The sequence below is a fragment of the Monodelphis domestica genome, chromosome 2, assembly GCF_027887165.1.
Source record: "Monodelphis domestica isolate mMonDom1 chromosome 2, mMonDom1.pri, whole genome shotgun sequence".
Lineage (NCBI taxonomy): Eukaryota > Metazoa > Chordata > Mammalia > Didelphimorphia > Didelphidae > Monodelphis > Monodelphis domestica.
The window spans coordinates 534,116,442-534,132,883 of record NC_077228.1 but is presented as its reverse complement, the minus strand read 5'-3'; the positions used below and the strand labels follow the sequence as shown (position 1 = coordinate 534,132,883).

The 16,442-nt window shown below is 39.5% G+C and overlaps 2 protein-coding genes across 2 annotated transcripts in view; one reads left to right on the top strand and one right to left on the bottom strand.

The window, feature by feature from the left end:
• Window positions 1-14,879, top strand: part of LOC130456864 (zinc finger protein 480-like) — a 60,863-nt gene extending 45,984 nt beyond the window's left edge. Inside the window, exon 8 of the mRNA XM_056814464.1 lies at window positions 1,318-14,879. Within this exon, the coding sequence (XP_056670442.1) occupies window positions 1,318-1,553 (236 nt within the window). The 3' untranslated portion in view covers window positions 1,554-14,879. The remainder of the gene's footprint in view (window positions 1-1,317) is intronic.
• The window catches only part of LOC130453528 (zinc finger protein 260-like), a 498,148-nt gene that overhangs the window by 345,804 nt on the left and 135,902 nt on the right, over window positions 1-16,442 (bottom strand). The window lies entirely within an intron of this gene.

The window sequence follows — 16,442 nt, the reverse complement described above, 5'->3', positions numbered from 1 at the left end:
TGTTTGAGGTGCCATTCACACAATTTTAGCTCACATCTCTTGGGTCAGTGTGGGCACCTCCAAGGGGTTCCCACTAAATGGGAAAAGCTGCAAGAGGACTAAGAGTGAAGCAGGCTATGCTCTTCCTTCCAAAATGGTGATGGAGTCAAGTTTCAGTATGAGACACATTTTCAGTTATAGAAAATGCCATGCATTTTCTTTTTAATCCCTTACCTTCTGTCATAGAACCAATAATGCAGAAGAGTGGGAATGTTTGGCAATGGAGTTGAGTGACTTGCCCAGGGCTTACAAAGCTAGGAAGTGTTTGGAGGTGAGATTTGAACTCAGGGTCTCCCATCTCTAGACCTGCCTCTTTATCCACTGAACCACCTAGATACCCCCTAATGTCTTTCATTTTCTTAAAATGGTGTTTATTTTAAGGAATCCATTTTTATTTTAGTGATCAGCGACATTTAAGGATAAATTTTTAAAAAAGAAATAAGTAATGACTATTCCGAAAAAGTAAATTCCTTATGGCTTGGGTCAATAGAAAAAATAGTGTTGGCATTCATCCTGTGATCTCAGTTACTGTAATAGAAAAGATGAAATTGAAAATGATCCCTTAGAAAATTACATCCTGGGGGCAGCTGGGTGGCTCAGTGGACTGAGAACCAGGCCTTGAGGCAAAAGGTCCTGGGTTCAAATCTGGCCTCAGACACTTCCTAGCTGTGTGGCCCTGGGCAAGATACTTGACCCCCATTGTCTAGCCTTTACTACTCTTCTGCCTTGGAACCAATACACAGTATTGATTCCAAGATGGAAGGTAAGTGTTTAAAGAAAAAAAATTATATTATGCTTACAGATGATACATCATGAAATAATATAAATCTTCTGTATGTATGCACCAAGTAGTATAATTATCTGTGAAGAGAGGACTAAGAGTACAGACAGTCAAAGTGAAAAAGAAAGACTGAATGTAGAGACAACGTTACGGAGTTTGAGTTCTAGTCTCAGCTTTTAGGATTTCGTTCAAGTCACTCAAACACTCTGAGCTCATGGCCTGAGCTGTGAATGCAATGAGAATGCTTCCCCTGCCTGTGCTCCAAGTTTCTTGTGAGGATCTAATATGAATATGAGTAAAAGTCTTTATCAGTGAAGTCATCCTTTAGTTGTGAGCTAATGGCACGTTGGAATGATAGATTCTGCCCATTTGTGTTTGTAGACTTTTCTCTTTGCCTGGGGAAATAGAATGAAAGTCAGTTTTTATTCTGCCAGTGGAGGAAAGGGGATGTATAGATGTCTATGTGACTATACGTGTATGTTGTTTGTTTCTTTCAGAAGGAAAGATCAGACTTGAAATGAAAGAGATGACTGCAGAGCTAAGCCTGTCTGGGGAAGAAACTCAGAGGCAAAGATGCATTGGTGATGGTGCCTGTGATTCCACTTGGAGAGAAAACTTGGATGTACATCAGAAAATCCACACTGGAGAGAAATCTTATGACTGTTACCGGCTTAGTAAAGTCCTCAGTCAAAAGTCAACCCTTATTTTCCCTCAGGCACTGCCAAGTCAGTAATCAACAGTCCTTGGGGGCAGCTGTGTGGACCCCAGCCATACCTTTGGGAGCTTTTGCTCTACTGATGACCCTGGGGTCACCTGCTAACTAAAGGAAGACTGCAGGACCCTCCACTTGCCCTGGACGTGGGGCTTCAGCACATTGATCAGACATGGTCCCAGGCTGTGCCTAATGATGGAGGAGCACATGAATAAGAGCAATGGCTTTGTCTCACTTGGAAGTAATCCAAGGCTAAGATTCGCATAATTCAAGCTGAATCCCTTTCCTTTTCCCGATGGAATCATGAGTATGATTAGTACTTCAATTTAGGAAGATGAGAAATAGAGACTGCTTGGTGTCTCTTGGCATGAGACTTCAGGGGCCTAGAAAGGAGCCTCCATGATCTTCAGTGTTAGGTCTAGTCCTTTAAATCAAGAAAAAGAGAGTCACATACTGAAGCCAGAGCATGCAATGACTAATAGGATAGACGTCAGAATGCAGAATGGAGATTGAGATTGGGCCAGGTGTCAGCCCTGGCCTAGTCTGTTAGTCAGTAAACGTTAATGAAGCACCTACTATGTTCTAGCCTCTGAGGACACAAAGGGAAACAAAAGACAGTCCCTGTTGTCAGAGCTCAGAATCTAGTATACAAACATAGTGATAGTCAAGAAGCAGTAAAAGATCATGAACCTGACTGTTAAATGATCCAGGGAAAAGAAGGTGTTTTCTGAATGGAAATCCATTTAGTTAAACAGGGAAATGAGTGAATAGAGGTATGAGAACAATTACAGTTTAAGAAGGGCAAAATTGGGGAGCAAAGAGTAAAAATCAAAATCATAATAAAAAAAGTAATATCTAGCAGTTAAATAGCACCTACTGTGTGCAGGGCATTTCATCAATATTAGCTCATTTGGTTCTCATAAGAACCATAAGGGTTAAGTGTAATAATTATTTTCATTTTACAAGTGAAGCAAATGGAATGAGCAGAGGACTTATGACTTGCCTAGGGTCATAGTACTAGCGAATGTCTGGGATTGGTATGCTTCTATCCAGTGTACCAAAAAGTAAAAATGCTCATATATGAGTGAGGTTGAAAATGAGAGAAGTTTACAAACTTTCTTGCTGAGGGATGAATATGCCTTTTTTTTGTTTGTTTTTAGCTCCTTAGCCAATCAGCAAAATGAATGGCAATTTACCGTTTAAAATTCTTCTTACTTTCTCCATTGTGCCACTTAACTGCGCAATTGGAATTGGTTGATAAGAGCTGTAGCCATCGTTTCAGTAGCCATGAATGTAGCTGAAGCAAACACTATGGAAGCATTTAGAGTTTGATCAGACATCAACAACTCCAAGATAATTCACCGTGTCTGCAGGCATTGCAAGTCATCTTGTCTTTTGCAGCATGAGAAATATGGAAATCAGTTTTAGATGACTGCACATGTATAACCTATATCAGATTGCTTGCCTTCTCAAGGAGCAGGGTGAGAAAGTAGGAAGGGAGAGAATTTGAAACTCACAATTTTTAAAAAATGCTGGGTCACCAGAGTCAAGATAGCAGACAGAAATCAGGGATTTACCTCAGGTTTCTCAAATTCTCCTCGATATGACTTTAAAATAACGTCTCAACTTTGTGGAACAGAAGAACTCCAAAAAGGATGCGGTAAAGAATTTTTCTGCCTAGAAACTTTAGAAGGCCATCAGGAAAGGTCACTCCCACCATGGTGAAAGTGGAGCAAAGTCCAGCACAGGCTATACCCTAACAGAATAATAGCAAGGCCATGCCTTACTCTGTCAGCAGCAAAGCCATGTGCCCTGACCCATCAGCAGCAGGCCCTTAAGGGAACTGAATTGGCAGAAGCTACTTCTGGAGCTCTTAGTCCACAGACAGTAAGGGGCAGGGGGCGGTCAGACAATTTAACAGGAGATCAGAGGTCCTTTTTCTAGCATTCTGTGCAGGAGTTTGTTTCATAGCCCATGTGTGGGTTCTAGTTTCAGGCCTGGTGGCCGTCCCAATGTAAGAACCTCCATTAGCGACAAGCACTAGAAGTAATAGAATTTGCACCCATGATGGATTTGGGATCCTGATCACAGTTCCAAAATGTAAAATAAAAGGCTGGTTATTCACAGGCCAGAGTATAAGCCAAGAGAGTAGTGAACATATTTCTTTGTATATCATCACCTTGGAAGAAGTGAAAATGTATAGAACCACTCCACCCCATTCCAGCACCACCTCTGAGAGCACTTACATTTCAAAACTAAACACCAGGCTTCAAACAATGCCTCCTCTACCCCAGGAGCAGACTTCAAATATAGCATAAAAGTCAAGAAATAGGCTACAAAAATGAGCAAACAATTTTTAAAAAGCACTTCACCATAAAAAGTTACTGTGGTGATAAGAAGATCAAAACAAACTGAAAATGGCAAAGTTTCAAAGAAAAATATGAATTGATTTCAGGAACCAAAAAAAATTCTGGAACTCCAAAAAGGATTTTAAAAACCAAATAAGCGAAATAGAGGGAAATTGAGAAAATAATTGAATGATGAATGAAATAAATTTTTAAAAGGGTCCGTAGTTTGGTAAAGGAGGCACTAAAAATACTGAATAAAGAGATGTGTGGGGTTTTCCTTAATGGACTTCCCTGACCAGCAGGTTCCCACAAGGGAAGGGGCTCACCTTTGTGATGGGACCTGAGGAGAGGTAGGAACCGAGAACCAGGGTGGAAATGAAAGACATGGACAAGTCAGTGGTTGGATAGGGCAGGCAACCCCTATGATACTCCCTTTGATAGGAAAGTATGAATACAAAGGAACACGAGGTGGAGGAGGAGATTAAGATAGGAAATGCTGGCCGAGATGGTTACAGCCTCCGGGAAGGAGAAGGTCAAGAGGAGAGAGAGACAGAGTCATTGAGGAGCCCAGTGGAGCTCCATGGAAGGGGAGAAAGGCCAAGAGGAAGTTCATGGGTTTGCCTCTGAATTTATTCCTGTCCTGCTTGGGCGGTACTCCCAAGGATGTAGTACCCACATCACAAAGTATAGACACTTAAGATTGGGTGGCAAGGTAGAGGGAACACCTTTGGGCTTGTAGATTGCAAACCGCGCTTTCCCGGGGAATTAAGTCTTAGCATGTTAATGAGTTTGTCTTAGCTATGGGCCGCATGGCCAGTTCAAGGTTACATTCACAAACCTCATTGATATAACCTTATGCTTGGAGACACAGTCACCATACAGTCATTTATATTTCATAGATGTGAATATGCTTGGGATGCTACAAGATGTTAAAAAACAATAGACCTAATGGTGAAAAGGGCACAAAAATCCATTGAAAAAAGGAACTTCTTTAAAATCAAAATTGGCCAAATGGAAAAAAGATATACAAAAATGTACTGAAGAGAACTTCTTAAAAAGTAGAGCTAGTCAAATGGAAAGTGGAGCTATAAAAATTAAATGAAGAAAATAATTTCTTAGGAATTAGAATTGGGCAAGTGTTAGCTAATACCTCCATGAGATATTAAGAAAAAAATTTAAATCAAAAGAATACATAAATAGAAAAAAGTGAAATATGTCATTAGAAAAATAACTGACCTGGAATAGATGCAGTAGAGATAATTGAATGAGGGTACAACCTGAAAGCCATGATTTAAAAAAAGAAGAAAAAGAAAGTTCCAGGGCTCCCAGATTAAGCAGGAAATATAGCAAACAATCCTCTGGATTGAAACAAAATTCAAATATTGTATAGCCACAGTCGTTATACCACAAGATTTAGCAGCTTTGATATTAAATTATTGGTTATTTAGGAATATGATATTCCAGAGTATAAAAGAACTAGGATTACGACCAAGCATCATCCACCCAGTAAAACTGAGTACAAACATTCATGAGGAAAAATGGATGTTCAGTGAAATAGAGGTCTTTTCAAGCATTCTTTTTGAAAGGGACAGAGCTGAAAAGAAAATCTGATTTTCAAATATAAGTCTCAAGATATGCATAAAAGGAAAAGAAATCCTAGAGCAATGAGTAAATTTAAGCTGCTTACGTTACTACATGAAAAGATGATATTTGCAATTCCTAGGAACCTTATCATTATTAGGGCAGTTAGAAGGGCATGGGTATGAGTTTAATATAATGAGTTGAATGCATAAAATGAAGGGGTGAGAAGGATGCATTGGAAGGAGGAAGGGAGAAGTCAAATGGCGTACTTTATCTCACAAAAAAAGAGTCAAAGCTTTGGAAGTGGAGGGTTAGATGGAGTTGGGGAGAAGCACTTAAATTTTATTGAAATTGGTTCAAAGGGCAAACAGTATACACACACCTAAGTATAGAACTACACTTTACCTTGTAAGAGAATAGGGAAAAGGGATAAGAAAAGAGAATGGGTTAATTGGAAGAGGCAGTAGTCAGAAGCAAAACACTTGAGAATGAATTGAATGAAAGGAGAAAAACAAGTAAGATAAACAGGGGAAAATAGGATGGAGGAAAATACCCAGTTAATAATCCTAATGTAACAAAAATTTACAGCAAGTTTCTCTAAATATGAAGAATATATATGTATATTTATGGAAATGAAAGTTAAAATACCTTAGGTACTTTCCTTACACCTATCTGATTGGTTAATTTGAGAGAAAAGAAAAATGACAAATGGGAGAAATGTGGGGAAATTGAGATGCTTATGTATTGTTGGTGGAACTATGAACTGATTCAAACATTCATGAGAAGAATTTAGAATCTTGCTCAAAAGGTTCTAAAACTATGCAATATCACTACCAGGTCTGTATCCCAAAGATATCTTTCTGGAAAAAAAAAAGACCTATTTGTACAAATCTTTCTAGCAGTTCATTTTGTGATGGCAGAGAATTGGAAATTGAGGGGATGCCCATCAATTGAGAAATGAATGAAGTTTTGGTATAATGATTATGACAGAATACTGTTGTGCTATAAGAAATGATGAGGACAATTTCAGAAAAAAACCTGAAAAGCCTTTCATGAGCTGATTCAAAGTAAAGTGAGCAGAATATGGAGAACATTGAACACAGTAGTTGCAATATTATTCAGTGATCAAGTGTGGATGAAATAACTATTCTTAGCAATACAATGATCTGTAATAATTAAAATAGTTGGTTGTCATAAACTGTAGTGATTAAAATAGTTGAAGATATAAATTGTAGTAGATATAAGAGTGGGTGAGTAAGTTGTGACCGCAGAAAATATGGTTTCAAGACAGTGTCTTGTTTTTAAATCAAATATAAGGTGGTTGCCAGGGAAATATTCCCAATTATTAAAATACACCCAAGATAGCTGGGTTTTATAGAGATTTTAATTAATACAATGAGGAATTAAAGAGAGAAAGAGTAAGAAAGGAATAAGTATGAAGGGCCTTAAGCCAACATGGCCTAGACCTGAGTCTTAAGAGAGAGAGATCAGTCAGTCCTTAATCACTCACCACAAGATCTGTCCAAGCAAGAATATAGACACCATTTCAGCCAGCCATCCTTCTCCAGAGAGGGATTCTTCTGACTGTCTCAAGAGACTGCCTTCCAGAGACTGTTGTTCAACAGACTCTCTTCAGAGCCTCCTTAGAGACTCTTTTTTCTTAGGAGACTCTCATCTCCTTATAAAGGGAATTTTCTCCTATGTCACCTCCCCTAAATTGTTACATCTACCAATCAGAGTAGATGGTTTTCAAAGGACAGACCATTCTTAGTCCACACCTAAGAAGGTGTGGATTTTTTGAGTAATTCACACCAGGAAAGCTCTGAGTAAGTTTCTTACCTTTTTGTTCCTTGTAAATTCACAAGTTGCTTGACCTTTATAGGTACTTAGCACCCTTTTGTATTAGTCCTAAAATAGGCATGGCTTAAAGAACTTTTTGTCTTACTATAAGTATGGGTTTAAGTACTTTTCATTGTTCAGCAAAGAGTTTACAACTTTATCTTCCCCTAGGGCAAACTTAACTAGGGGTGGAGTAGCGGTCTTACATTCCTGATCTAAGTAGAATTCTCACATTCCTGATCTAAGTACCTTCACTGCCCAAATGGAGAATGGTCCCAATGGGGAATGCTCTTAACCCAACCTTATGAAGTATGGTCTGGGAATTTTTTTTAAGGTTTACAATCCTAACCTTATGAAGTAGGGTCTGAGAATTTTTAAGGTTCACAGATCCAAGACAATTCTGAAGGACCCTGGATAAAAATGCTACTTCCAAAAAAAACTGATGGAGTCTGAATGCAGATCAAAGTCTTCCTTGATTAGATTTGCTTTTTTCGGGTCTTGATATGCAGAGGGGAAAAGAATGCCTCAAATTCTCTTGAACTGGAGACTCAAATCATGTTACTTCAAGAAGCATTTCTCAATCAGTTCTCATTTGTAAAACACCTACTAAGGGCCAGACAGTAGACTAAGTGCTAAGGATTAAAAAAAAAAAAGATGAAATGATAACTCCCTGGAGGAGCTTGCATTCTAATGGTTTAAGTGAACAAGCATTTATTAAACATTTCGACACCAAGAAATACTAGGCTCTGGAGATACCAGGCATTGATTAAAAACAAAAACCGGAAACAACTTGCAAATACTAAGTTCCCTTATATCCCAGCATGCCCACATGTGCATTTCCATTTCTACTATTGAGGTCTTAGATCTCAGAAAAGCTTATTACGTCCTGCAGCAGATGTGAGATCCAAAATAGGGGGCCTATGGAAGAGCCCCTAGAAGTTTTACTTTTATAAACTTGAAACATAGGAATGAGGAAACAATGGCTGAGGCACTTCCCAGATACAGCTCATATGCTGCTAAAAGGTCTAGCTCAGAAATTTCCTTATTTCAATTTGTGGAGCTCCTGAAAGGCTTCTGGGGTCAACATGAGTTGTAGGTGCTGATTAAGCAACAAATCTGGACCCAGAGCCATAAACAAGTCCAGTCTCGAAGCTACACAGGACAAGAGAGTTTCCAACAAAGCAATCTGGTTTTCCCACAGGTTCTAAATATGCTTCAAGGAGAAGATGTCCACAAAGGCATTCCAAACGTCAACAGCATCATTGTAGAGTCAGGCTGGCTCCAGAGCTCCCTCCTGAATTTCACAGGTTGGGTTTTCCATATGATATCTCAGAAATGAGGCAAGTCTAAGCAGGGGCTTTCTAAAGGTATTAGAAACAGAGCCAAGCTTCAATCTTCCCACTGTAACATTTTAAAGAGTGGGAGCCATAAACTGTAAGAGTTAAAATGGTTGAGGTCATAAATTGTAGTGATTAAAATAGTGGAAGACTGAAATTGTAGTAGATAAAAGAGTGGGTGAGTAAATTGGTGACCACAGTAAATATGTTTTCACTACAGTGTTCTGAAATCAAATATAAGGTGGTTGCCAGGGAAATATTCCCAATTATTCAAATATACCCAAGTCAGCTGGGTTTTATAGAAATTTCAATTAATAATACAATGAGGAATTAAAGAAAGAGAGAATAAGAAAAGAATAAGTACCGAAAGACCTAGACATGAGTCTTAAGAGAGAGATCAGTCAGTCTTTAATCACTCACCACAAGATTTGTCTAAGCAAGGATTTTAGTGTTCAGAGACACCAGGCCAGCTCCATCTCAGCTGACTCCAGGAGCTCAATCTTGAATCTGAATCTCTCTGAATGTCTCTGAGCTCCTATTTAAAGGGCATTTTCTCCTATGTCACCTCCCCTAAGTCCTTATATCTACCAATCACAGTAGACGTTTTTCAAAGGAGACCATTCTTAGTTCACACCTGAGTAGACTAATCTTTTGAGTAATTCACACCAGGAAAGCTCTGAGTAAATTTCCACCTCTTTGCTCCTTGTAAGTTCACAAGGTGCCTGACCTTCATAGGTACTTAGCACCCCTTTGTATTAGTTCTAAAAATAGGCATGGCTTAAGTATGGGTTTAAGTACTTTTCATTGTTCAGAAAAGAGTTTACAACTTTATCTTCCCCTAGGGCAGACTTAAGTAGGTGAACTAGAGTCCTCACATTCTTGATCTAAGTAGAGTGCACTGCCCATATGGGGAATGGTCTTAACCCAATCTTATGAAGTAGGGTCTGGGAATTTTTAAGGTTCACACCACAGTGATAACATTTACAAGGTTCTTCTCCAGCAAGAGTTGTTTTCTGGTAAAAAGCAAAGGGAATGTTGGCTCTGCCTTTTCCCCATCAATTATACTTATTGGGAAGACTACTACAAATGATCTCATGTAACCTTGTGCTCTAGGCCTTTCCATCTCCTTTCCCTTTGAGATTTGATTGACTGATTTTTTTCTTCATGCCTGAAAGGAGATAAACAACTTTCTCCTTCCAGATTGAATCCTTTTGGTGACAAACCAACCAACCAAACCAGAGACAGTGAATGGAATCTCATGGGCACATCTGTTGGTGGATGTAACCTACCCCGGGAGTCAAGTCTTCTGATTCTCTAGGGAAGAGGGAGACCTGAGAAAACCACTGTTTGATAAAATTGCTCTGAGATCTGTTTGTGTCAGTCTTCCTATTGACACTACTGGAATCACTGAGTATGAATAATATAGACTGTATGTGGTTCTACTGGTTCCACCCATTTCTTGCTAGATGGGTACAATGAGCAATAATTGGACCCCCACCCTATTTGAATAGCCCTCTGCCCCTCCTAAATCAATGATTTTATCCCTAGTCTAATTGCTAATCCATATAATCCAGTTTAAAGACATTCCATAAGGGGACTGATTATTTCTTGTGTATTAAAAGACATTATTGTACATTGAGTTGGTTAAGGATAATCAACTAAACCCAATATGTAAAACAATTCATAATAATTAGAGTAGGTTAAATAGATCCCTTCTGATAGTAGATTTTCAACTTGTCATTAACATGTACTTGGTTGAGCACAAGAGTGTCCTAACTGAGGACCTCCATCGATGTGGCCTGATGACTGTCTCCATGGGCAAGGAAGACTCCCAGACCTCCAGCCTGGATGATCTGAGTACTGTAGGATAGAAATGTTTTAATGGGTTGGAAGGTCCCTGCAAAATGCAAAATGTCCCCTAGTTAGGAGTCTGTTGCCCAACATTTGGGTGGGATTCTGCCTGCTCTGTACTTATATTTGTAAGCCCATTACTCAACAATGCAGGTGGAGTTCTACTAGCCCTTTACTCTGTGAACCCCAAAGTGACTGTGGGACCCCCAAGGAGATTCTGTACTATCCCATCTGGACTGTCTGGGACATAAGGATTATAAAACTTGACTCTGAGCATGAGGCAATCTCAGATAGTGGCCAGGTCCCTTTAGTATAGTGGTAGTCTCTCCGTGATCGAGTATGACTATTGTCTTTGTGCATTATCATCTATTGACGTACCCTCATGTGGCTTTGGAGTCCAAAGACTGAGGCGCAGAGTGTGTGGCACATGGGGCATCAGACTAATCAACTAATCCCAATATGTAACACAATTCAGAATAACTAAGTGGGCAAGGAAGACTCCCAGACCTCCAGCCTGGATGGTCTGAGTACTGTAGGATAGAAATGTTCTAATGGGTTGGAAGGTCCCTGCAAAATGTAAAATGTCTCCTAGTTAGGAGTCTGTTGCCCAACATTTGGGTGGGATTCTGCCTGCTCTGTACTTACATTTGTAAGCCCATTACTCAACAATAGAGGTGGAAATCTACTAGCCCTTTACTTTGTGAACCCTAAAGTGACTGTGGGACCCCCAAGGAGATTCTGTACTTTGTACTGTCCCATCTGAACTGTCTGATGAGACTTCAGGATTAGAAAACTTGACTCTGAGCATGAGGCAGTCTCAGATAGTGGCCAGGTCCCTTTAATAAATAGTAATTGGCTCAGAGCTCTGCCTCAGTGACTTTATAGTTTAGATCATTTCTGGCATTACATTATGCTTACCCCAGATGGGATGATGAGGTGTGGACCTTCCCTAGATGCTCCATCCCACTCCTCATGGTACTATTCCCCCTTTAAAAAATAGGAAGCTAGTACCTGGATGAATTTTCACCATTGGCTCACCCACCAACAACGACTTGGGTTGGTGGGACTCTCTACTGTTCCTACCCAAATTCTCCAAGCTTAAGATATCTCCCCATGGCTACAGATTGGTGAGTTTACCTGAAATCACCCTCCCACAACACCCCACAAACTTAAAGGGGTAAAAGGAGATCCCAATTGTATTGAAAGTGACTATTTGGGTTTATGACTAAATTATGTGAATTAACCAGCACTTATGTAAATTCCTTGAATTATTTGGCCATATTTTCATCTTTTAAAGCCTAGGTTGATTGTTTTTGTCCTTTCATCTTATCGGAGCTAGGGAGGTATAACAGAATCACGGCTACTGCCACTTTTTCATCCTCAAGCCAGGAAAACAAACAAACAAAGAAACATTGAAAGTTTCAGATAGATTTTGTACTTGCTCGTGGTCGGGGATGGAAGTTTATTTTTAAAGGATATATACATTTTATCGATTATAATATGAATAAAGTCATTTTCAGTGACATTAGTGTTTCTGCTTAAGATATGAAAGCCCTGATTGGCTCATCTGAGGTCCCCAATGGCCTATTTCAGAAATTTGAAATTGGAGAACTTTCTAAAATAGGTCCCTGAATCTTAAGAGTATTCATTATAAGCCAGGACTGCATAATGATGCACTCAGTACCTCCAGGGTTAGTCCACCATCCTTCTAGTTCGAGAGAGGGAATAGCATAGGGGTACAATCTTCAGAAGAGGAACCTCTGAGACATTTAGTCCTCATGTAGCATACCAGGCATCTTAGCATCTGGGAAGTATGATTGATATATTGATATGGTATTACCAGACATATGGTCAGACCTCTTGATGTTCATCGTATGGAAAGAGACAGGCTGAAGCACTAGCATAGGACGGGCAAATTCATGAGCTGGGCCACGCTGCCTCTGCTCGGACTACATTCATTTGCTAAGTGCGGGTTGGATTAATCTCCGCCTCTCTGATCTTGTCATTGTCAATTCAACCAGTGTTAAAACCCATGTCATGTTACATATATGTTGACCTCCTAACCCACATTCCTAAAACCTTCAATAAAGGCTGTGGAACAAGCGCAGAATCTCTCTGTTCCCTCCTCTCTCAGTCTTACTCACTCTCTCTCTCTTCCCCTTCTCTCCTCTTACTTCTCCTTCTTCACTGTATCGCTTTTCTAGCAACATGATCACCCCAAGTGCTTCCTACTCATGCTCAGACTGTCTTGTCTATAGGAGGCACCAAGGAGTTGTGACTCCCTCCTTTTCTAGCGATGCTGTCGGCCCCAAAGCTTCCTATTAAGGCTCAGACTCTCTTGTCTACGGGAGTGTCAAGGAGTTGGTACTCCCCTATATATAATATATCTAATAGTTGGTACTCCCCACCTATTCTCATTCCTCATATTTCCTCGGAGTTCGCGTTCCTCCCCATGTGTTTCAGCTTTTGCCTTTGAGTCATTACTCTTCTCCCGTTTCCTTAACCTCCTCTCTCCACCTCAGGTTATTACCCACAGATAAATAATATAGGCTCCCGTGGGGGGTCTCTATACCTCAGAAGCAGAGCCTTTGGGTATCCAGCTGTCTCAGAAAAAGATCTGAAGTTGCCCTCTCCTGGGTAGGGATGCCCATAGTGTGGAGGGTGCTAGGATCACATGTTAAAGGATTCAGAGAAATTCTTTTGGCCACAATTTGAACTTTGTTTCTATTCTATCCGTGGAAAATGATTGGTTTAAATGGCTTCCAGCCTTCTTGCCCTGTTATCCCCAGGCCTGCCAGATGAGCAAGGCAAAAGAATGAGAACAGCCTACAGCTCCCTAGAAGGCCTGCATGAGTACAACTTGGCCTTACCCGAGCTGTCTATTCTTTGGGTTAATCCAAGTTAGCAGGTGCTTCCAAGCTTTTGTTTTCAGTGTGTGCTTTTTCGCTTTGGTCAGATCACCTGGAGAGAAATGATTAAATAAAGCAAAACTTTTTTTTAAACATTATTTTTATTTGGTCAATTTCAAACATTATTCATTGGATACAAAAATCATTTTCTTTTCCTCCCTCCCCTCCCATAGCCGACATGTGATTCCACTGGGTGTCACATGTGTCCTTCATCCAAACCCATTTCCATGTTGTTGGTATTTGCATTAGAGTGTTCATTTAGAGTCTACATCCCCAATCATATCCCCTCGGCCCCTGTAATCAGGCAGTTGCCTTTCCTCAGTGTTTTTACTCCCACAGTTTGTCCTCTGCTTGTGGATTCTGTTTTTTCTCAGGGATCCTTGCAGATTGTTCAGGGACATTGCATTGACACTAATGGAGAAGTCTGTTATATTCAATTGTGCCACAATATATCAGTCTCTGTGTACAACGTTCTCCTGCTTCTGCTCCTCTCACTCTGCATCACTTCCTGCAGTGTTCTGGTCCGGTCCCCACGGAATTCCTCCACTTCATTATTCCTTTGAGCACAATAGGATTCCATCACCAACATATACACAATTTGTTCAGCCATTCCCCAATTGAAGGGCAGCCCCTGATTTTCCAATTTTTTGCCACCACAAAGAGCACAGCTATGAATATTTTTATACAGGTCTTTTTCCTTATTATCTGTTTGCGGTATAAACTCAGCAGTGCTATGAGTGAATCAAAGGGCAGACATTCTTTTATCGCCCTTTGGGCATAGTTCCAAATTGCCCTCCAGAATGGTTGGATCAATTCACAACTCCTCCAGCAATGAATTAATGTCCCCACTTTGCCACATCCCCTCCAGCATTCATTACTTTCCTTTGCTGTCATGTTAATCAGTCTGCTAGATGTGAGGTGATACCTCAAAGTTGTTTTGATTTGCATCTCTGATTATCAGAGATTTGGAACACTTTTTCATGTGCTTATTTATGGTTTTGATTTCTTTGACTGAAAATTGGCTGTTCATGTCCCTTGCCCAGTTATCAATTGGAGAACGGCTTGATTTTTAGTACAATTGATTTAGTTCTTTGTCAATTTGGGTAATTAAACCTTTGTCAGAGGTTTTTGTAATGATGATTGTTTCCCAGTTTGTTGCTTCCCTTCTGATTTTAGTTACTTTGGTTTTGTTTGTACAAAACCGTTTTAATTTGATGTAGTCAAAATTATTTAATTTACATTTTGTGACTCTTTCTAAGTCTTGCTTGGTTTTAAAATCTTTCCCTTCCCAAAGGTCTGACATGTATACTATTCTTTGTTCCCCTAATTTACTTATAGTTTCCTTCTTCAAGAAAAACAGGAAAAGGTAAATATGAAAGAGAGGGAAAAGGAGAAAAATGTTTTTTTAATCAAACTCTTCTTTAAGGGCTATGATTACATCAAATTATATATATTAATATATGGGGAAAATGTTATTTGTAACTCTCAGAAAATGTTTTTTATTATTATAATAACTAGAAGAATCATTCATAGGAAAAGTTTGGGGTTTTAAAGTCTATAAAATAATATGCAAAAAAAAAGAAGGGGGCAGAAGGAATCAGTGATGGTACCAAGAGATACTTGAACAAATAAAATAAATAGAATAATCTTTGTCACACAAAGATATACATGGGAAGGGGAGGGGAAGAATACTTTTATAAGAGGGAGAGGAAGTAAGGGCTAATAGGTAACACTCAAATATTACTCTCAGTGAAATCAATTCTGAGAGGGAAGAGCATCGATATCCATTGGGCCATTGAAGTCTTATCCGACAGGATAAGGAAGAAGGGAAAACTAAGAGGGGGAGGGGGAGGGAGTTAAAAAAAAGGGAAGGAAGGCAAGGGGGGAGGGAACTTAACAGACCCTAAATAAACAAGAAAGAAACAAAAAGGGAGGGGCCAGAAAGGGAAGTATATCAAGGGAGGGGAATAGGGGAATTGACTAAAAGTAAACCACTGGTTTAAAGGGATATAGCAAAAGAAGAAAGGTCAGAACTAGGAGAGTATGTCAAAATGCTAGGGAATTCAAAAGTGACAGTTATAACTTTGAACGTGAATGGGATGAACTCACCCATAAAAAGTAGATGAATACGAGAGTGGATTAGAGTCCAGAATCCTACCATATGTTGTTTGCAAGAAACACACATGAGACGAGTAGATACTCACAAGGTCAGAATTAAAGGTTGGAGCAAGACCTATTGGGCTTCAACTGACAGAAAGAAGGCAGGAGTTGCAATCATGATATCTGACGAAGCCAAAGTAAAAATAGACTTGATTAAAAGGGATAGGGAAGGTAAATACATCCTGATAAAAAGGAGTATAGATAATGAGGAAATATCACTTAGTCAACATGTATGCACCAAATGGTATAGCACCCAAATTTCTAATGAAGAAACTAGTAGAATTGAAGGAGGAAATAGATAGTAAAACTATACTAGTGGGATAAAGCAAAACTTTTAAAAAATTCTTCAGAAGAGATAATATCCCTTTTCTCTTGAAAGATCCCAGTGCTGGTCACATTGAAAGATAGACACAAAATCAATTAAAGCCTACATTTGTGATAAAATGCTTAATTTCTTTACTGAAATTTTCTAAATTAGAGTAGAGATGCCTCAATGGATGATTGTCATGGGCAAAATCCACCCTTGCCCAGGGTATCCCGACTGGTGGCGAATGATCAGTCAACAAAAATAACAAACGGAAGACAGCTTAATCATAACAGCCATGGGATTGCTTTACATCTGACAGCTGCTCCAGTTTCCCGATGTCTGGTCTTTATTTTTATACCCATTCTCTTGGCATGCAGATACATAAAATCAAAGAGATCATTGGAAAAGTGATACATCAACTTTTAACACATCACTTCATTAACATTCTCTATTCTTGCATTGTGATTATGGACAGACTAAAGGTTGCACACAAGATAAATGATTTCATCACAGGTGCCTTAATTTTCCCATTGCCCTGTGAGAAGTTTTGAGCTTACAAACAATCAAGGAAAATTACA